Source organism: Echiichthys vipera (genome assembly GCF_963691815.1).
Source record: "Echiichthys vipera genome assembly, chromosome: 10".
NCBI classification, from domain to species: Eukaryota; Metazoa; Chordata; class Actinopteri; order Perciformes; family Trachinidae; genus Echiichthys; species Echiichthys vipera.
Genome location: NC_139835.1, coordinates 24001124 through 24025019, shown reverse-complemented (window position 1 = coordinate 24025019; position 23896 = coordinate 24001124). Strand labels below are relative to the sequence as shown.

At 42.2% G+C, this 23896-nt stretch overlaps 1 protein-coding gene across 1 annotated transcript in view; it reads right to left on the bottom strand.

Moving 5' to 3' along the window:
* Positions 1-6942: 6942 nt before the first annotated feature.
* Positions 6943-23896, bottom strand: part of clybl (citrate lyase beta like) — a gene marked incomplete at its 5' end in the record, with an annotated part of 65145 nt that continues 48191 nt past the window's right edge. The window contains 6 exons of the mRNA XM_083921882.1: positions 6943-8990; positions 10477-10601; positions 14891-15058; positions 15256-15349; positions 16647-16748; positions 21344-21532. Coding sequence (XP_083778008.1) covers positions 8895-8990; positions 10477-10601; positions 14891-15058; positions 15256-15349; positions 16647-16748; positions 21344-21532 — 774 coding nt within the window. The 3' untranslated portion in view covers positions 6943-8894. The remainder of the gene's footprint in view (positions 8991-10476; positions 10602-14890; positions 15059-15255; positions 15350-16646; positions 16749-21343; positions 21533-23896) is intronic.

The following is a 23896-nucleotide window of genomic DNA, read 5'->3' as shown; positions in this document are numbered from 1 at the left end:
TAAGCCAGAAAGGATATATGGCTGGATAGGCAATAAGATTGAGATATGGGGGTCTCCATCTGACCGATGGCTTCAAAGAGATGTGGTGTTGGTCCACTGAGGCCCCAGATGAGGCTTAAGACATAAATGATTCAATACCAAGATGACCTATGGTATTATTGGTATCCAGGAAATAACTCTCCATCTACTTTCCTATTCCTTAGCCCGCTTTGTTCTGCAGAAAACACATTTGGCCCCAACTGCCGTTCCAGAAATTCTGTTTAACAAACAGAAATGTGAAATGTGTTGAATCAAAGAATTCCCAACCCTCCACCTCATCTAAGGACATAAGCAGCATACTTATTAGGCAGAGCTTTTTACCTGCTGTGAAGATACTGATGACAGCCATAATGTGTCTGGTTGTCCCATAGGACACTTAGCTCTGGACTGTCCCAATCACAAGACTAATTGTATAATTAGGCCAGCTCCATTGGGGATGGGCACCTTTTGGCCCTTCCTTGACACTTGCCATTGTAAATGACAGTATATCTCACAAACTATCAATGCGTATCCATCTTAGTGACACTAAATCATGAGAGATGGTGATATTTTATTACCATGACTGATGTAACTCTCAAGAGATTTATAACATACTTATAAATGTCCAGTGTTTACACAAACAAATACTTTGAGTTTACTTATTTAATTTCAGTCTACGTTCACATTTTCTAGCAGACATTTGAATATAACTGTCTTCTGGATTGATCAGCCAGAAGATTATGTATTCATAAGTTCAGTGGGACACTGCAGGGTGGTGCTTTCAGATTTGGTCCTGAGGAGCAATGCAACAGCCCGTACAGACACCGAGAGCGCTTATTTCCCTACTCCAGCCCCTCCTTAGATTTTCAGCATCACCATGCACATCATTATCGTTGTCAAAAGTTGTGCGCGGAGTATGAACTCTCGGTGATGGGGGCTGTGGCAGGCGCTGCCCGAGGGGGGCCAGGGGGAGGAGGGGGTGACGCGCAGGTGCTGGCGCTTCAATTCTGACCGGCCGCGGCGAGGTTAGGACACCTCTCCATCCAGGAGGGCCCCATAGGTGCCCTCATTACGCAGGCCCCTGTAGCACCGAACGGCGTGCGCATGGAGAGGAGAGGTGCGACTCTTTACGCTCCAAGTCTACCTCTCCCACCTGGCCTCTGTCTGTCTGTCACAGCTCCTATAGGGAAGATTCCCAATATGAATTATAATAAGCATAATAAGAACCTTGTGGTTGCAGGAAAACAAGAAGGGTATTGGCAATGGCGCATTATTAGAGATAGTTAAGCAAGCATCACTTTCGCAACGTCTCCGAAATGTCATATAAACAGAGCAGTAATGAGTCACCACTTAAAAAGTTAGGCATGCATGTGCTAATCCGTCTCTGGGATGGGTTCTTTTTAAATATCACCTTCCAATAAGCAAGCATTTGCAAGCATTGCTATAGATGTCCTCGTCATATTGTATGATGGATGTGTAGAAAGTATGTTAAACTAATGGAGTTTCTCCAAACTTCCCCGCTGCACACTGTGATCGAGATTCAAAGGGCAAGTGGTGCTTCATTAACCGTATCCCCATTTACTTTAGATCCCCCTGAGTCTCAGAGAGAGCGGATTAATGTCAATTACCTGTCATTTTTAAACACCTACGATATGTTACGTCCGCTCGGCTTTTAAAGAACCACGTCGCCTTTTCCTCAGAAACGCTTTCAAATGACCAATTTGCGAGAATTTTAATGAGAAAAGAATAAAAATGTTCATGTTGGAATTATATTTTCTGCCATGGGATTTTGATTGTTGTTCTGTGAGCTACAGTCGACATTTGTTATCGAAATGTAGTTTACTATAACATTAAATCCAGAAGTTGCGCTGATCACCGTTGGGGAGGTGATTGAAAGTGACGATTGAATGTTATGTGTATCTTTTTTTATATAACAGGCACGTGTCTAATCTGCTCAGATCATTTAAACAAACGACAAATTAGGCACATTTGAAATGACCAAAACAGTATGATTGTTTCTTAAATCCCAATTAGCAGGCTGTTTGGATTACAACAGTTTTAACTATTGAACAAGATAATGAATACAGACTGGTTGTGGTTATTTCTTATGTTCCATTAAAGAAGACTCTTCTCTGATACAAACTAATAATTGTCAGCAGCTCAGTGGACATGATTTCCCTTCAAAGAGCCAAAAGAATGGACTGCTATGCGTGATGACCGTACTAAACAAAAAGCCAAAGTACTGGACAAAGAAAACACCATCCTGCTCGAGGACCAATGAGGAGTTTCTTTCACTTTTCAGTCACTCCTAGTTGTGCGCGGGATTAAGAGAGGGCTCTTGACTCTCTCTTTCACACAATACCAAGAGTGCTTGTCAGCAACTTGAAGGGAAAAAAGAAGAGAATAATACGTGAGTCCAGGGTTATCGTGTTTAATTGGATTAGATGGTGTCATGTTGAAGTCCGGAGCATGACAAACAAGAGGTAGACGGCGAGACGGCTGGGATATATACATCATTGTCCCGCTTGGAGGATACTTAATAGAAACAAATGTTTCTTAGAAATTTAGTGATACATTCCCCCAACTCATTCATATAAATAGAGCCCGTCTTAGTGCCCCTCCATAGAGAGAAGTGGAACACGCTGAGGCTGAGAACTGTGGCACTGGAGAGGTTTATATTGTCGGGATTGTGTTATTGGACGTGTGCTGCGCTCATCTGTGCGTCAAGCAGCGGCAGCAATAACAAGGTGCGCGCAGCTGTGTGTGCAGGTGCGCGGCCTCCACCTGCTCAATGAACGAGAGAGAGGGAGAGAGAGAGAGAGAGAGAGAGAGAGAGAGAGAGAGAGAGAGAGAGAGAGAGAGAGAGAGAGAGAGAGAGAGACGGATGCAAAAGCTGTGTTCTTGATTGTGCAGATAAATAGAGAATTGTCACCCAGTTCCTCTCAGTTTGTTTCAACCTTTAAATGCGCAAAAGACACGCGACAAGGTGAAGGTTCAAGAGGAACAGCATACATTTAATATAAATACATACATATATATATATACATTTAATATAAACTAGACTCTGAAGCCTGAAGTTGACACATCCTGTTATTTATCAGTAAAGCACTGCGCCAAAAACTCTACATGTCCCAATCAAGTAATCTGGTGTTCCGCACCATTTTGTTCCAAAACACCATCAGTGAATCAAAACAAACAAAAAAAAAAAAAAAATGGGAGGTTCGAAGAAGCAAAGGTGAAAGTGTTTATGGGAGGTTCGAAGAAGCAAAGGTGAAAGTGTTTATGGGAGATCCTCAGATGTCGATATCACCCAGGTAAACATGGTGGGACAATGAGAGCAGAGGATCAGGCGCGCATCAGTGCGCACACGTGTTCCAGATATTCGGCTGAAAAGTCGCAGGTTCTCCCGCCCCAGCATTTCTGTCTATATGAGAATTTGTCACATTTTCAGTAGGGCAGAAATATGGAACCCATCCTTCAGTTGGCCCTGTCTTATCATTTTACTGCCTAATTAGCTGCTAGAGGCAGGTGTGAGGTTTGGGCTCCGCGCATGTCTGTATGGCCACAGACCTCCGCAGACATTTTATGAGGTGCTGTTACTTTTTTTCTCTCTCCCTTAAACTGTCTGTGTCGGTCGCGTAAACTTTCTATTGGTCTTTCTTGTCTGGTGCGTTCTGGTACAACAAAGACTAACAAACAAACAAACATGCAAGACCAACCAGCAAGTCTAGGTCTAGGTAGGTGCGGTTCCACCATTTAATGGCGCTGTAATTGTGACAGGAAAGTGCGCTTTAATGCCAACATCACCTAGATAGACATATGCCACACCCATCCCATTTAAGTTGTGAAATTAAAAAAATTACACACATACACGACATTAACTTGTAGATACGTCGCTATGGTCCACAGGACAGGCGGCTGACTGGAAATAAAATAAGAAACTGGTGGTGTAGAGAAGTTGAAGTCGAGGAAACTTCAGAGTCAGATATAACGACAGATGGACACTTGAGGTAAGGGCAGGGACTTTTTGTCGCTCTGCAACGAGTCTCACTGCCATGCCACCCCTCCTATCCTCCTCCTCCTCCTCCCCGACACCCTTCCTCACTCCTGGCAACAGCAGACAAAGCGGGCGGATTTTAGTGGTCTCCGCCTGGGCCGGTCAGCCTTTGATCTGAGCCCGTTAAGGAGAAGGGAGTCTGGGGGGAGTCAGGCCAAGAGGAGGGCTGAGGAGGAAGGTAAAGTCACCTCAAATATTTTTTACCTACAGAAAAAAAATAAATCATAAGACTAAATTATTTTGTGGGATAATATAGGCATCCCAATTTGCATAGGACACAACACCTTGAGGGTAAGGTGTTGCCAGCCTAAAGTCATGTTCATTTCTGTTACATTATTTTTCAAATGATGATATTAATCCGCCAGGTAAACGCACCCAGGCCAGACTGGACTTGAAGAGAAACGGATTTCAAAGGAACTCTGCAGGATGAAGGGCCTTCAAATATAGAGAGGCCTGGACAAGTTTAGTTCAGTGGGTTAAATTAAACCGAGATAGACGCCTCCCCACCCATCACCTTTATAATAGACCCATTACAGGTGGGCTGCAGCTGCACCACCGTAATATTTATATCAATCTGTGTATTAGGAATGAGATGTTGACTAAATTTGATCTGCACTGGCAAAATAAACCCCACCTATAGGCAAGATGTATTTTCTTTAGAGAAGTAATGTTATTTAGCTTTACACGAGGTCTGTCGGGCTGTGTTTATAGCACCGCATCAAAACAGATTTCTGGAGGTGGTGGGGAGGAAAAAAAGAAAAGAAAAGAAAAGAAAGTTTGGATTTAACATCTCGGATCCCGATCTGCTCCGTCCCCTCGGACTGCCCTGCTGACGGGGCCACTCAGACAAAAGCTCTTCTCAAATGAAGTTAGTTATGGTCCACATGTGCCAGATCACTGAGGCAGCGCGGACAGGCCGCGGTGGATTTCATAGCATGCAAACGCAGACAAAAAGGAGGCTGGCCATGAGTCTGTCATCACTGGGGGAAATACATTTGCTCTGCGTTAAATAAAACGACTGCTTTTTGTGTTTTCTGATTAAAAAAATCAAACAAATATTCCTCGAAAATGCGGTAATATTCAGACTGAAGTTGCAGGTAATACTGAAGGGATACAGTGCGTAGGTAGGGAAGCTCGGGTTTTCACTGCAGTATTTAATACAAACGGACTTCATTGATAAAAACCACTGAAGGCTGAGGTTTTATTTATTTTTTAACAGACCTGGCTTTTTTTTTTTAAAGAATCCGGCCTTTATTGGTTTTATTTTATTCTTAAAATTATATTTTGGAAAAGGTCAAATCAGCTTTCTTGCAGCACATGTATTTTATAAATTCTACAACCCCAGAATGCTTATCTGGAAACAAAATAAAATAGCCAATTTCTTTTTAATTTAAAGCCCTTTTTTATTAATATTTCTGAAAATAATATTTGGCCGTTTAAAAACATTTTGTTGTCTGCCTCAGGGCTGCAATGTGTCGAATATGAAGAACTAAAAGTAATAGTTCTGTCACCGTTTCTCACAAGATCGCCCATTGAACCCACTTTGAAAATGCGGTAACTTATTTAAACGACATTCCTAAATATTGAAAAAGAGTTAATTAGCTCAAACTAAATGTTTTATGTTGATCAGCTCTGCACACGTTACATTTCGAGCCATTTGGGCTAATAGGTTTACACTTTTCAAACTGTGCTGCAGCTACAATAACGAGGTATTTTATTGCCTTAGAATAATCTTTTCCTGCAATTACTTTGTCATATATTGTCATTAGAAGTCTATTAAAACATCAAGTCATTATTTGGCAATCCCCGGGCGGGGAATTAGAATAAAACCATCTTTGCCACACGGGTCCCATTTAGATTAATGGAAAAATATGTAAAACATTTCGTTTTAATTTTCCTCTGACAGTGTTTTGCATACATGCATTTTCTCCGCCTGCGCTGTCCCTCATAATTTATGAAAGCAATCTCGACCAACACATTACCGGGCTATGAAATACTGCTCGCAGCCTAATTGATTCCCGTCACAATTTTGTGAGGTTATAATCGTGTTAATTGTAATTTACTCTCTCAGGGAATACCAGAGAGATGTATTTAAATAAAACTGCAGAGCGGACGGAGAAGATTATATCAGTTCCACACATAATAGAAATGTCATGTAGAATTACACAGCGGAGGCAGACAGGGATGCATTCCTCTAATCTACAGAGATGTCACTGAAACCTTCTGCTTTTTCATTCCCAAATGTTTTTTTTCTTGTTCAATTGCAAAGTCGTCAAGGTGCAATGAAAGGTGAGCAAAGCGAGCTATAAAGACCGACAGACGCCGTTTGTTGTACCTTAAATCAGAGAGGGGGAGGGCTGGGGAAGTGTGGGTGTCAGTGGAAAGATTATTGGATGGAAAGGAAAATGATAATGTATGTGTCAAATGTTCAGGGGATGTGTTTTGTTAGAATATAAATGGCTGATGTGTTTCCCGATCATCCTCAGAAGATATCTCCCGTCCTGTCTGTGGAGACACCTGTTGTTGCACAGCAGCTTGGAAAAAGCCAAGTTGTCCCATCAGACCGGCCTCCTTCACCACTAAAGTCACCCCGTGAGCCTCTGATTGACTTTTTGTAGCCTATCTGGCAGTTCTACTGTACTCTGATTCAGTAGGGACAGTCATTACACATGTGAGAGGACAAAACATTGAAAAATTAAAATCAATATTATTAAATTCAATGTATCAATCTGCAAATAAACATCTGTTGATACACTTATTACTTTCTTTCATCTTAACATATTGATGGAGACAACTTTTACATGAAAATCAAACTATGAATCAAACTGTCAAACAGCTCTTTATTTGTATTTACCCGTCTTAACAATTCATACAAATCAAAGCTGATTTTCATTCTGTAACTTCTTCTGCATTCACTTCAGATTTCAACGAGACTCGGCTGCAACAGATGATGAATTGATGAGAGTCAAAGTCACAGTAAAGTGTTTCAAAATGTCATTAAAATAGCCCCTTTAATGACATAACCCCAAAACGATATATATTATGATTTAAGCAGCTGTACAGGATACTCACAATCTACAAATTCTGTAACTGACAAGTAGAAGAAACATCTCCTTTAAATATACAATTCAAGTCGACTGAGTTGGAGATACAGCTTGTCCAATGTCTATTTTAAAAGATCTGCAGAGCCTCACAAAATGGCTCCACCCCAAACGATGTTTATGGATCTATCTAATGAAAGTCGCACATAATAGCAGTTTTGTCCACCAAATTCATTGTAAAATGTTAGATTGTGTGAAAACAAACAAACAAGCTGAGTGTGAATTCCAGACAGAATAAAAGTTAGCCAGGGGTGAGGGAAATATGTGGCCAAATGCCAAAGAGACAGCTTACTGTTTGAGTCTTTGGCTGGGCGCAGGAGTGGTTTCGATCTTTTTTGTCTGGCCTGGCCTGGCACAGACCACAGTCCTGCCCCAGACACAATAGATCATACAGTACGAGAGAGAGAGAGAGAGAGAGAGAGAGAGAGAGAGAGAGAGAGAGAGAGAGAGAGAGAGAGAGACAGAGAGAGACAGAGAGAGACAGAGAGAGACAGAGAGAGAGAGCGAGAGAGAGAGATGGGGTAGGGGTGGTATGGTGCCTTTCATTACCATGGTCACCAATGGCACTATTAACCATTCAACACCCCCCCAATTATCCTCCCATCCACAGTCAGAGAGACAAAGCCTCAGTCCTGGTCTGCTGGAGCAACATGGCCACTAATCTGTCTCACTCTAACATCACACCCACTTCACTGTCTCTGGAAGTCAGACGTGGACAGGCACTCCACAGCGCCCCATTGTACTTTTATTTGTGACAGCACAACAAACGACTTTACTGAACTTGGTTAGGAGTTCATTTTTAAACAATTGACCCTTTAGGAACTGGACAAGTGGAAATAGCTTTTGAATATGCTGATAAATACAGATGAACCTGAGAATCCAAGTTTAAATCTGTGTTAAATGAGAGATCAGGTAAAGAATAGTGCCGCAGCATGTGCATGTATGCAGTGTTTATTTTTTGTACAGGTCATGGTGTGTCTGACGCCACACGCCTTCTCCATCAAGACCACAGGCTCACAGCTGCCACAGGGCGAGCTGCATGTCTTAACTAAGGAGACTGACACAAAAAAGCTAAATTGTGAGTTTACGCACTTCCATCTGTGTTGTTTTTTAAGCGACAGAGACTTTGATGTTGGTGAGTCAGGGCCCGGGCAGGGGCTGAGGCCTGACTGGAAGACTGGAGGCCTAATGAATAGATCCACAACAGTGGCTTGTTGTGTTTGTTTACCCTTTCGCCCAGCTGCCTGGACCGTGGAGATGGGAGAGCATTCATCATGAGCTAGGAGAAATGGGAGGCATGGGCAAACACTGGAGAATGACATGATGGCGCGCACACACTGCAGAGTGTGCCAAGAAAGTGCTCCACAGGGCAGTAACCGTCAAGGCTCGGTTTCAAGAGGCGCATATTTACTGCTGCTGCTCACTATGGGCAGATTTTGTATATCAAAACAAAAAAGCAAAAACTGCAAGACTGCTCCAAAAGTGAAACTTCACTGCAATTGTCATAAGCATCAAATAAACGTAATCAAGACATTTCAACAATTATTAAAAGCTATTAAAACCACAATTTCCCCCATCCATTTCTGTCAGGCATCGTAGTTTATAAGCTTTTCAAGTGCTATTATAGTCATGAAACCTCCAACAGTTTCCAGTTTCCTTTGACCTCTCCCGTCAGTGTTTAGTTGTGCGGTTCCTCCCGTATCTTTCCACCAGTCGTGTTATTGCTCTGGCACCACAACGGAGAGCGTCACGATGTTCTGCGCCTGCTTCACCGAGGGCATGTCAATCATGCTGCCGCGGAAGGTGAACGCACCCTGAACAGGTTCACGACAGAGGCGAGAGCAGAAAGAGAAACATTAGACCGGACGTATATAGTAAAATGCACATTCTCAGATGAAGGATGGCATTTACAGTAGCAGGAAGTAGATAACTGTAAGGACAACATAACATGCCACTGGGTGCCATCACAATACGCATTTCATATTACTTTGTGGGATGTAGCATAAACAATGTGGTTTTTAATCTGTACTAATTAATAGTAAACAAAGTCGGTAATTACAGCAAACAGTGAGTTGCAAAAGAAAATGTACCAGGTGCGCGTGTAAGTAGATATATAGTCAAGTGAAAGATTAAAAAAACCAAGAGGACTACAGAGAATAAGCAAAGTTGCATTGACATTTATGAATTATACATCTTCTGGTATTAAATATGACTTTATACAAAGATCTCCAAGAAACCTCAAGTCGGAAAAATGCAGTCAATAGCTGGAGGAGAGAATTATGAAAAACAAGCACCTGTCGTGTTGTGAGACAAAGGGACTGACCCTGCTCGCTGTTCAAACGCTCACTCACACAGAGACGCACACACACACAGAGAGAGAGAGACGCACACACAGAGAGAGAGAGAGACACACACACAGAGAGAGACACACACACAGAGAGACACACACACAGAGAGACACACACACACAGAGACACACACACACAGAGACACACACACACAGAGACACACACACACACACACAGAGACACACACACACACACACACACACACACACACACACACACACACACACACACACACACACACACACACACACACACACACACACACACACACACACACACACACACACACACACACACACACACACACACACACACACACACACACACACACACACACACACACACACACACACAGAGGAGGGATGGGTAGGATATAAATCCCTCGGGCGATGCCTAGTAGGAGCAGCCCTGGCAGGGAGAGAGGTGTGGGCAGATTGTGTATTACCTCAGCAGATAGCCCACAGAGCTCAACACACAGGATCCAACCATGCACTAAATTAGGAACAATAATATTGTACACTTAATTGGCCCGGCCCAACCCCCATCCCCTCCACATCTCCTATGTATCTCTGAGAGTCACCCAGGGGTGTACAGTATGTATTCTCTGGAACTACAGAGGTGTGTGAGAGGGTACACAAAAGGATCAGTCAGAGTTTCAGAGCAGAGAGGGACCCCTGTCAACTCAACACACTCACAGATATTGTGTCATGCTGGAGAAACACAGAAAGTTTTGTATACAAAAAAATCCCCTGGTCTGGTCTGGTGTGGTGTGCATACAACCATCTGTCAGGTTACGCATAGTCATGTTTAATTCCCTTTTAGGACAAACCTTCAGACTTTAGCATCTAGGATTACCAATTTTAGACCAAAACACTAACATGAATAAAGAGATTTTTATTTTAAAACTGTAAAATAATGTGTTTTTATATTTGGTAGAATATGTTAACATTACCTTTCCCTCCTTTTGGTGTTGGTCAAAAGCTGCAATGAGGTCTTTGGCCCACTGGACCCTCTCTTGACTCGGGGAGAACTCTTCCTGCACAGCCTGGATCTGCCCTGGGTGGATAACCTGCTTACCTGCCCAGAAACATACAACCACACAGAAATAAAGTAAAATATGCTAATGATAACAGCGGGCTAGCTGTGGCTTCAAATAAAATTAAATACAAGCAGTATTAGTGCTAAAAAAAACCTAAAAAAACAAAACACTGGTTTTACGTGTTGGCACAGAGTTACTGATAACACCAATTACACTCCCTGAGTATAACAACAAAAATTGTCTTTTTGTTAAACTGTTAGCAAACAGCTGCGTGGATGGAAAAACAAATAAGTCTAAAATTGTTAGAGAATGCAGTTTGCACTGAGCCTGTGAATGTTCTCATTTGTCCAGGTCATCGTTATCCTCAAAGCAATTTCAGTCAAAAGCAACTGGACTGGTTATTTGTCTTTTCACCTCTCATCCAAGAGGCTTCATCAGTTCATGTACGCATCTGACCAGGCTGGGACTGGTGCAGTTAGCACTGTTTCTGGGAGAGCCACTACACAAAGAGGCAATGAGATAGGAGAAACAAGAAATACTGAAAATTAAGTTGTGTGTGCATTTATGACATCAAGTGTCTCCCGTCTGCTTGCAGCCCTTCTGTCAAACAGAAACTTTGCTGAATGCTTCGTTAGATGTGAAGTGGTCTAGAACAGAATACTGATGGTGAATAGCCTTACAGAGCCACAGTCAATTAAATCATTAAAACTAGCAATTGAAATCAAGTATATATTTATTTATATAAACTATATTTACACCTATGTTCAAACAGATATAGAACAAAATGTTTTCATGCATCCTTACTGAAATCATTCAACCAGTAAAGAAAGATGTATTTTCTATGAATACATTTCATATTGCTTCTGTACGACGGTCGTCGTCAGTGGTTGCATACCTTTCAGAAATGACATCTTATATCCAACTGAAAAAACAAGCCTAACATGGAGTTATGGCTCTGTCAGACACAATCTCCCACCCCCCTACTCCCACTCACTCTCAGTTAAATGTGGGCTAACGCCACAGACATAATCCCGTGTACATTTGCAGATCAAACTTGTAGTGATAAGTTAAGGTTATGAAATGTCTGGTGAGAAAGACGGCTCAGCGGCAGCCAGCAGGAACTCGACACTTTAGGGCTTAGCTCTGTCGCCGACAACAAATCCTTCAAGGTGGCCGAGCGGGCAGGCTGCACCAGCGAAAAAATTTTGCCCAGGAGAGAGGAGAGGCGAAGAGAGGAGAGGAAAGGAAAAGGGAGGAGAGAACCAACTCCCTTCATCCAGCCCCGCTCACCCCAGTTAACCTCAGCAAAAACACACACAGCACTTACACGATCCACACACTGTAGTTAAAGCCTTGAACAATTACTAATGAGAAGATAATTCAATGACTTGCAAGTTATGATTAATAGATACCTTCGAGAGGAATGTGCATACTACAAAATATGACATTTGGCACGTTGTCATTGCTAATTCATGACTATCTGTGTTTGTTTCCTGCGATACAGAGACTAATTGCACATTTTCTGTTGGACAAACAGCCTGAGGACTCCCCAGGCTGGAAGTGTGTTTGTGTGTGTGTGTGTGTGTGTGTGTGTGTGTGTGTGTCTGTGTCTGTGTCTGTGTGTCTGTGTGCGTGTATATATGAGAGACAGAAATCTTTATTTGTGCGTGCATGCGCATCACCTCATCTGCAGTTCTTAAATAACACCTATTTTGGATTGCATACCAATATTGCAAATATGTCCACAACAACCTCTGTGTTTGTGCATGTGTGTTGCATTATATGAGGATTGAGGCATGAGAGGTTTTACTACTTCTTTTACTTCTGGGCTGAAAACAGTAGCATGTTTCCCCACTGAAATTGGTAGGCTTAAATATAATCAAAGAAGGTGTCTGTGTGTGCGTTTGTGCGCACGTGTCTCTGTAGAACATCAGCAGAATGACGGAGCGAAGACACAGACAGGGTGACTCAGGTGCCCTCCGTTAAAACCCATTGGTTCTCCTGAGATGCATCATTCATGCCCTCCAGCCAATCCCTGCCTGCCATGTGGTGCTGGCATCTCATTGGAGGATGGCCATTTAACAAAGTGCTCCCAGGCGAATGATGGGCAGGGTCCCGGGGATGGACGTGAAATGTGGTCCCTGAAAGCATAGTATTTTGTGGAACCGTTTTCCATTTCTGGGAGGCAAACACATTTAGAAGGATCACTGAGTCTATGCAGCAACACATAGTTTAAAGCACATAAAACAAGATGCTAAAAAGTAAAGATGTGGCACAATTCAATCCTTAAAATGAATGACCTTCCTCCCCTACAGACTTGATACTTGTCAAGGTTTTTCAGAATTTTGCCTTGCCTGTCCTGTGTACCAGTAAGAAGCACCGGGTGTTTGTGTTTCACCAGTGTGTTCTGTGCTCGGTGCTAATGGGTGCTGTACGCGGCTTAGGTACTGCCAAGGTCAATTACTGCACAGGTAGAGGCTTTTGGCTGCACCGTATTATTGCTTAAGCACACTCTGGCCAGTAATAGCTACTAACTAAGATTATACAGAGTGCCCATGACTTGTAAGCCACTAATCCAGTGCTTTGAATGGTTCTGTTCCATATCAAATCTGGCCATTTATTTCATCAACCGGCTGTTTCCATCATTAGGCTTTCATATATTTTACCCCCTATAAACAACCCCTTATGAATTACCGTCTGCCAGAAAAGGCAAGTCATTCTGATTTTAACAAATGGAAACAATAAAACAGATTATATTTGTGATTAAGGCACACTTTTTAAGAACCCTTGTGCTAAACAGATTATACAAATCCCATTGCAGCAGCATGTAAATATTTCATTGTGGAACTACAAAAAGAAAAATGTCAATTTGTTCAGTAAAAGGTGTGAATCATGGAAGAAATCTGCACGGTTACAGCTGAATCATCCTGATACAAGCACACAGAAATGCACACAGACACAGCACCGGAGAAGAGTTGAGGTCATCCGGAAAATAAGTTGCTGTATGAGACAAGAAGCCGTCATACACAATGATTTGATGATGTGAAGTGCAGGTACTGTGTCGTCACAGAGAATGTGCTCAAAGACTCACAATTATAAAGAGCCAAACAAATTAGTCTACTGCTTTTTTTTCTCCAGCTCTTTCTAGTGTGAAAACTGGCCATTTGCTGACAATGTTCTGATTCAATCACCGATCTCACATTTAAACAAAGACAAACAACCGAGAACCGAAGAAGATTATAACATTGTAAGTAACGAAAACATTATATTATGAGATTCAATTCTTTTCATCATTCAGACTTTATGTGGCTAACAGTGGGGAAATATGTCAGATTTTGAAATTATCACCAGTCTTTAGAGGATGAAAATACCAAAATAAATATATTTGCTTCAGCGAAGGAAGAATGACTGGAATACCCACTTTGGAACAGGCTGTCCTGCCTTCTGTGGTCTGTTACATGCAGTCTAGGGGGCACAGACACACATTCTGAAAGCGTTGCCTGGCTACAGACACACACAGAGAGCGCTGTTAAAGTAGACGCTACCTCTACTTTAACTGCCTTTAATCATACTTGCACACACGCACACGAGCAGGTACACAACCGAGTGCACACACACAGGCACAAAGCCATTCATGGTGGGTACAAGAGAAATGTCAGAAAAGCATTTAAGGACAGCAGTGTTGTTCACTATTCACGTCAGCGGCACCTGAAGTTCTAAAAAAAGACAAGCAGCCAGTTCGAATCGAAGACACAATGGTAATTTTGAGGTGATACCACTGACCGTATAATTAAAATTGACGTAGCCACTGTGACCTCAACCACTGGTTTGTGGACTGCTGTTTTGAAGCCACGTGTCAGACCTCGAGGCAACGTCCACTTCTTTTATACAGCCTATGGGTGAGACCTTCACTACATTGAACAATACAGGTATATCAATGTCAAATGAAAAGCCAGATGTTCTGTTTCCTTCCAATGTGTTTTAAACGTTTTATAACATCAGTTATCAACCACCTCATGCATTCTTTTCTCAGTTGGAATGCAGGAAGAGCAAGATGGAGTAACAGAGGGAAGAATGAGTGAAAAATTATATGTTGGATTTCCTGAATGCAGCTACAACGGGGAGTTTAGGGAAGTCTGTTACTGTGCTGCAGGGAAGAGTAAAGAATAAATGGGATACAAATAAAGATCAACTATTGAGAACGATGTGAAGCAAAGGCAGATACCAGAGCTATCTGGGATGCACAGACATGTTGAGGAAAGGACCTGAAGTGACCTTAGTTAATGGGACATTGACCGATGTGAGAAACAGATAGGAGAAGGTTTACCTGTGAAGCCCATGAGAGCTCCCTCTCTGGCCTGTCTCCTCAGCCCCTCCACATCTTTGTAGTCAATGTAGACCAGATCGATGGCCTGCAGTCCAAACGCTTTGGTGGTCACAACCACCTTCTGCCTTGCGTAAAGTAGCTCCCTGGCATCTTTGGTCCGTGTGGCGCCTAGAGAACAAAATATGGGGGTACAATCACATCATGTTGGTCATGTTCCGGTTAAGATCTCAGAGAGATGCAGACGGGGTGAGGTATGATGAACGGAGCAAAAGGGAGCTTGACCTGTTCAACATGCTTTTACAGATAGGCGGATCTTACATTACAATGTTCTTTGAGACAAGTCAAGAAAAAGGTGTAATAGCTACCAATGCTGGCACAGAAGTCATCAGAGCCAAATACCACGCCGTCATGGTGGAGGCCGGCCTTGGGAGCAAGTCGACGGATTTCCTCACACACCGCCTGGAGAGAATACATATTAGCATAATACAGGTTGACCAAAGTGACACAGGTGTGAAGAGGGAGAGAAATGTTGTGAAGAGGGAGAGACATATTGGCACAAAAGTTGCTGAATAAATTAAATTATACTCCAATATTCCAACAGCAGTTCACATAATCTGTATTACTGAGTTTTCTCCACAGGCAAAAAGCATCCAAAAAGAGCTATGATCACACAAGACCTAACTATTATCCCAGCTTCCTCTTTCATACAGAACAATATTCATGTACTAAGCCCACTAACTATGCCACCTGCAGTCACATACTGCACATACGTACTAGAGATGCCTCTTTACTCTTAGTCGGGCAAGTTTTTCTGAAGAACTGTCAAGTACTGAAAGCTGGCTTGGTCAGAATTATCTTGTTTACTTGTTCTACGACTACATATTATTTGATTTAAGGGAAGCAGAATTTAGGCAAAGTCCTTATACGGCTAGTTTGTAATAACACTTTTGAAATATATATAAAAAAAGCTTTTGAAATAAAAGGACCTGGACTGACAAATGTCAAACTATAACAAGTCCCATTTCTAAGCCACACTACTACTAGCCACAATTATGATCCAATGGGGGGGGGGGGGGGGGGGGGGGGGGGACTGGAACGTGATCATCTGCGGTGAAGACTGTGAAACAATAAGAATGTGTTTCCTGGCTTTTGTTGGCCTCCAAATTAATTCCACCGCTAGCTGTGCCACAGTGATTTTTTTTTTCTTGCTTGTAACCTGGGGTTCAGTCTGGGCAAAGACACAGGGTGTTCTCAAGAAAGCACACAGAGGCACCCCCTGCCATCAAAACACACACAAGTACAAACTGACAAACACAAACACAGTCACAGTATTAGAGTGGAGAACTAAGAGACAAATCAAAAGGAGGAAGGACAGCTTGTTTCTCCCCAAATGCCCAAAACCGTGCCCTTTTTCCCCCATGTAGCTGAAGGTCGTGCTGTACTATAACAGGAACGGCTTTGATGCTTGCCAAAATATCATTAAGATCTTTTCCACTATGATGATAATAAAACAGTTCCAATTAAAAAATATCAGCGTGTCTGGAGAGGGATGGAAAACGACGCACGCAGACAAACGGAGAGAAAGAAAACACGAGAAAGGCTCATTTTGAGAGACTGTCCAAAAGCTTTGAAACCCTTTTATTTTGGACACGTGGAGTGCTCCGCTCGCTGACGCAGTCTTTAATCTAAAGTGAACAATGGACAAACAGCTAAATGTCTTACGCAGGCAGTTTTGGGGGATTCGTTTATAATTTACCTTAAAATTGAGCAGGCCCACAGCGGTTTCCACGAAGGTGACCAGTCGAATGGGTTCTGTCGGTGGCCGTCCTTTCAAGTTGTGCTGAAACCTGTCAACGAACTAAACACACGGGGACAATCTCATGCCTGACTCATTAACAACGGCCACTGTTTCTGTGGAAAACAAAAACCTTCCAAACAAACACAATCATTTGTTCTCACTACTCTGTACAGTCATGTGTGTCACATTGATTTGATTTTGCTGTTTGAGTATATATTCTCTACAGCATTTGTTGCTATAAAAATACTTTTCAGACTAATGATCGACTCAAATCCATTTGTGAGGTTGTGTATAATGTGCACACATCATGAAGGAAAAAACAAGTTCTGGTGGTCTGTATTGTTCAAGTCAAATCTGTTCCTTTGTAGAACGTGTGATAAAGTGTGGCTGCCACCCACATTGGACTTATCAACGCATTATTAGTTATATGAATGAGGAAACTGAAAACTCATACTGAGAGGAGCTATGAGCTATTGAGTCAGAGTGAATTTAATAAATGGGAAGAAAAACAAGGTTCAGCAATAAAAATACATAAATGATATGACAGATCTTTCAAAATCCACTGTGGGGAAAGAGACAGAGAGGGGGGAAAAAAATGCAAAAACTCACTTTTGATATGAATCTTGACACTTATATTACTTGCACTGTTCCCGTTTCTGTCCCGACTAAGAAACACATCTATGTGGGTTCAAACAGCGCAGAGAGCGAGCACAGGAGAGCAGCAACAAAAGCGGGTGAAATAAAATATTTTACATTATCACCAGGGTTCCCCCGTCGTCTGAAGTCTTCTGCTCTACCTTCTTTCACAGGCTCCGCACAACTACAGCATGTGCTCCCCTGAGAGTGTGCACACATGTAAATGCACACGTGCACGCACGAACACATGCATACACACGGCAAGCCAGAGAAGAAACAAAATACCCAAAAAGGGGAGAAGAAACAAGATTTAGGATGTCTTTGAGTGTGTTTTACTCCTACATTATTCTGTTTTGCGTCGCCCTCCGTGGCAGGGAACAGGGAGACTGGAGCAACAATCAGAGTGTGATGTGACACTTTGCTGAGGCCTTTATTCTGCACGACTCCTGCTAATATGCAAGCTCACCTAAGTAGGGCTTTAAAACCAAGTTTAATTCTTTGAAGACCAAAGCATTTCAATTTTTTCCAACAGACCAGTTCACAGCTAGCCCTGGACTGCCAGTGGGGTAGCCCAAATTCCAAAATCTATCATCTGGAAACACACAAAAGCCCCCTCCGTCAGATATTTCCTTTCAAAGCCAGTCAAAAAAAAAAGAAACGGAGATGGCGCAAAAGCTCAGAGTAGAAATGTCTAACTCCGTGTCCCCCCTTCCTTTCCCTTTTCTCACTCCCTCTTTGACACACCAGGAAAAAGACAGATATAAATAACCTCAGGTAGAGCACTGCTATTTTTCTAAATGAAGAGCAAAATAACCCCCGTGCTCGCACTCACCACTCTTGTTCTCAAAACTGAAAGAGTGGGCCTCCATTGAAGGATTTCAAAAAATAGGGGCAATTTTAATCATCTCTCCATTCAATCTCAGTTGGATAAATCATATCTGAGAGATTTGCATAAATACAAACCATCAAAGACTTTTCATCTTCAAAGAGGTTTTCAAGACCCAATAGGCTTTGTACTGTAATCATCTGAGGTCACAACCCTGTGGGAGCAGGGCTGCTATGGCAACATAAAAACTAACGCTGGGGGCTTAGCATAATATCCCCCCCTCCTTCGCAAACACAGGAAGGGGTGGGGGGTGGAGGGTCGGGGGGTAGGTTTGGTCCGAGAGGGAGTGTGAAAAGAGGGTGTAGATAAACCTATTTCTGTGACAGAGGAAACTAGATAGATATGGCCCGTTGTGGGGAAACCTAGCTGATATTACACACAGAGATTACCAACACGACACTGTGCCACCAAAACCCCGACAAGGCCGCGGTGAGCCGAACAGGCTGTTTGGAGCCTGCTGAAGGAAAACAAATGACAGCTCAATGCGGCGCCGCTGGCTCAAGAGCCTCCAAGCCTCTCTGATTACATGTTTCTGTCCTTCTGGTGTATTCTCCTCTTCAGCCATTATACACTCTGAGGGCCTGATTTACACTGCATAAGAGGTATTATAATGCTCAGTCATTGGTCCTCTGGTACATACAGCAACCATTGGCTGCCAATGGCTCTCAAAACCAGGACCCTTTAAGATGTTATTCACTCCCAAATTGAAAAAAAAGTAAAGGAAAAAAAAAAGAAGAAACAACACCTCTTCTTGCCATTCAAAGACACGCTACAAACAAGCCCTCTGACAATTTCGTCACCCAATCATGAAAAGAGAAGGAGGGAGAGATGGAGCTAAAGAAAGGAGGCTATAGTGGGACAAGTTTCAATTAATTTTCTTCAAAAGGGGGCCAGATTAAATGTTTCCGGCCTGCTGAAGTGTTCATTTCACAGAGGGGAAGCGGAGAAAGGGATGAGGGGAGGGGACAGGAGGAGGAGTAGAGGAGGAGGAGCGGGACAGGGTGCGATTCTTTCGGTCTCAGTGCACACCAAATAGTGTGGTGGGCAAAGAATGCACACGGCTCCGAATCTATGTGAGAATTGTCAGACAGACAAAGGAGGGAGTTACGCCTGTTACAGCCCAATAAGGCCTGTCAGTCACACAAGGACTGGGGGAGACGAGAAAGGCAGAGCTAAAGATTTCCACACAAAGGGAAACAAGCAAGTCCATCTTTTAGCGACAAATCAGTCTGTGGTTTTCTGTGCTAATATCAATAAAAAGGGAGAAAAATAAACAAGTGAGGGATTTACTGCGCTGCCTTACAAGAGTGGGGAAAATCAGACACATGCTTACAACACAGACGTATGAATGCACACACAGGAAAGCATGTGTAAAGAATACAGAGAAAGTTTTGAGCAAACACGAAGGAATCATGATTCCATCCACGCACGCACCTGCCGATGCACAAACACTCTGACAAACACACTGAAAATCCAAAGTGCAAACACATTTACACTGAACTTAAAGTAGTTTTTTTTGCAACAAGGCTTTAGTATGGGAAAAAAAAAATAAGCAGGCAATTATTTGATCATTTTATAGCTCTCAACAGGCTGTCTGTGATCTTCTGCATACTAATAATAGTGTTGTTTTTTTTTGTAAAGGAAATTAATGCAGAATAAAATTGACTTAAGTGAGGAAAAGTAGCAAAGGGAGAAACGGCTGAGCTAAGGGGGAGAATTAGTGAACACCTGTCGGCAATTATACTTGGAAGAAAGAAAGGGCAGCAGGAAATAGACGTGTTCTAATTAAAACCCCTAGTTAAAAACTTCCTGCTCCTGCCCCAACACCATGTATGAGTACGTGCGTGCGTGCGTGCATGCAGTAACACTGAGGGAAAAGCCAAACAAGACACCCTCCTTTCACCTCTCTCTCTTATGAACAAATCTTAATCTATCCTCTTGTTTAATCACTAAACACAGTTCAGGACACAGTTTGTAGCTTGACGCAATAATAAAAATCTTTATTTAAAGTTAAATCTGAGTGCAACAGGAGCGCAGAGGAAAAACAAACATATTCGGCAAAACGTACTTCAATACAGAACCTTTGAATTGGATTCAGACAGAAAAACAGCAATGGTTCCTCCTGGTAAGTGAACCATATGGAGCTGATCAGAAAAGGCTTGCATTAATGTCACTGTCTCCTGACCTTTTGGGACCTTACATCCGTACAGCGCCCGTTTATAGAAAGCCAGAGGGATGGCCAAGCCCAGACAAATACCTCTGAACTAGGGCGCATGCCCAGTTAGTATGGATAGATTGCAATTTATAAGAACAGAAATCGTGCATTATATAAGATAGCAATCCGTTCATAGTTTAACAGTTATTCCATAAGTGCAATTATCAATAACCTTTGTAAGACTGTAAAAGCCTGGAATGTGTATTAGGTTTTGATGCATATATGAAGACTTTCAGTCAGAGAGGTGATGGAGGAATCTTTCCGTACCAAGTCGGAAAAAGGATTTGGGGTCTCAATCTTCTTCAACTGATAAGTCACTCTTTCGATTTAATGTTCAAGAACATTCAAAGTATGAATAAGGGATTGTAATGCATGTTGGGGGCATATTAATTATATCCGCGTAGCTGAGTGCTTCAAGTTCGATTAAATTCATTCTGAGCCCCAACATGAAACTGTTGAAGGTAGTTTGAGTTAGTTCAGCGGTGGCAGAAGGCACCGTTGTGTTGTTACAGAAAGCTATCGTACTTCTGAAGCTAATCCCAAGAAATGTCATCCGTTTCTTGAGCAGTGGCCAAGAAAAACACTCTGTCTGTCCCTGAGTCCTGCCACAGGGATCGATTCCCACTTTTACTGGGAAATGGAAAAGTTTGTTATGATTGCTTTGAAGATTCCCGTGGTTTCCTTTTACTTCATGAGTTTGTGTAAGAGAACCACTGTGTTTTTGTAAAAGACACCCAGAGGTGAAACGGAGAAAAGACCTTTTTTTTTTACTCCTGTTTAGTTTTTGCACGTTTTGCAACTTTGTGTTTTGACTTACATGTGGTTCAGAAAAAAATGTTCATATTACTACATCCAGTCTTCTTTGAATTTAAAAAACTAGAAGAGCACTTCTAAGATGGGCCAATATTTGGGACTTACCCACGCCACCTCCTCCTTGTCCTCCACTTTGGGCAACATGATGGCAGGAGGGAGAACCTCAGCCTGTAGGATGACCTGCAGGTCAGCCTCAGCTAAGCCACTGGACACAGAGTTCACCCTCACACACTTCTCTGTCCGGCCCAGGTCCAGTTCCACCAACATCCTGGGAATGGTCTCCCTGGCCTCTGTCTACAGCACAGGAACATAAAACAGATATAAATGCACTTTTGAATCACTAATAAAAGAGTTTTAAGATTCAAAATAAGCTTTTGCAAATTGTTGATTGGATCGTATATGTACGATTGAAGGGATGATCGATTATTGGTTATTTCTACATCAATATGAAAGGGGATTAGAATTAATTAATTTACTATCAGAACTAAGATGTTATGAAAATAATAATCTGTAGAATCGGTACCCTACTGTGCATTTAGAGATGTTGGAGCGGCATTTCCACCTGCTGAGCTCCGTTAATCAGCACGAGTGAATTTCAAATCCTTAATTACAAACCAGTTTGCAGTCTCTTTTGCATGGATCTGACAACCCGCATATTTCTGTTCTCAATATCCCTGCTCACCAAGTCTTTGCCCTGCACGCCATAAGAGTAATAAACGTTATGGATAGGATTTGGATTTTGATATTAAAGAAAAAGATAATAATGTTAAACGGACCATGATGCTGGTATATTGCGGTGCCAAGCACAGACACACAGACAATTAAAAGATGGCTAGTGTTTAAATATGTATTGCTATCAAAAAGGTTTGTTTTTTTTAATTGTAAATAAAATGTCTACACTTGTACAATAAAAATAGTCTAACAGCAGAACTGTTCACAGTAATACATTTCCCTTAAATATATGACTTACTCTTCTAAATCTAAAGACAAACTAAAAAAGGACCACAGCACATTAAAATCAAGAAGTGAGTTTTAAGTCGTCCATGTTTGCATTTTGCTGGTGTGACCGAACTTCAACCACCCCCTCCTACTCCCACGGTTCCCTGTCGATGGGATTGCCTATTAGCGATCTTGAGTAATCACGATTGGACGATAAAATAGAAAAGATCACCCAACCGTAATTCAAAACGATGACTACCCAAGAATGATATTTGAGAAAAATGCTTAGAAGAACAACAAAGGAAACTTTGAAAACTGGTGATTTGTTCAAGCTCCATTCAACACTCATACACAATAAAAACATGTATGCAAATCAGTTCTATTAATCACAAAGGACCAGATAAATTGGTGAAGAATGCAATAAAAGTCCAATTTCCTCCAAAGAAATGGAAATCCGTCATAATGTGCTACATAAAGTATATTCACCATTAAGCATGATCATAAAAATAAACAAAACATTGCAGACATAAACAATGTGTCATCATAGGGAGCAATTTGTGGGAGCATGTATTAATAATACCAAGATGAAACATTCACATATTAAACAAACACACAAAATAACACACATCTGCTCTCTACCCTGATTACAGTTCATCTACATTTATATACAGTATGCTGCAACAAAAACACACGCTGCAGACTCAAGGTTGCCTTATCAATGCAGGCATTGTATGAGCAGAGCAGGAAGAGAGATGAGGAGGATGGAAATATCAAAGAGAAAGTCTACAGTCCCAACTTCTATCAGTAACACAGTAGCACACGTCGCTATATTCGAACCAGATGCTGGGCTACGGGAACTGAGAGAAAAGGGGTTGGAATGGGGAGAGAAGTCCGGCTAGGGAGAGGAGAGAGGCTCTCTGGGAGAAATGTGGTCTGAGTTAAGCAGCATGAGGAAACGGTAGCTTAGGAGTTGTCAGGTCAGATCACAGGCTGGAGCCTTTGAGTGCTTGTGTGTGCGTGTGCGTGTGTGTGTGCGTGTGTGTGTGTGTGTGTTGCGGAGATGCTCAGATTGGGATTTTTTTCCCCATTTCTACTGCCAAAAAATTCTCACAACAGAAAACTACTCTCAAACTGACACCGAGTGGAATATCTAAATAGGCTGATCATTAGTAGACATATCGCTGAAGAAATGTGCTCGTGTGCATGAAAGAAAAACTGTAGACAGATGTAACATGGAGGGCCCATACATTCTCTTGAAAACTAGAATGGACTACAGTCAACCTAGTTTCGGTTGTATGAGAGATTATGGGGACCCCTCAAGGGTCACGGGGCAGCTTCTGAGACAAAACAGCCCTTGCACTGATCTCCTGGAATGCAGAACTGTACTTGATATTACAAACACCCCTCCAGTATCAATAAAATATGGTATCAAAGTACATATCAAAGATTTGCTCGGATTTAATAGGGTTCATGAGCCGGCTGGACTGCCGTGTCATCCACGTCTGCTTTTCACCTCATTGAATGAGACAAGAGGGATTGTCACACCATATGATGAGAGCACTGTGATCCTTCACAAAGTTTTGCTGCAACCTCTCTTTTACTCCGCTTTACTGTCTCTATAAGCCCTGATAGACCCGTAACTGTACCGTGGTAACTTAAAACGGATGGAGCGATTTACGCAGCCATAATTCACTATTCATAAACCTGCTACTTGGTGGA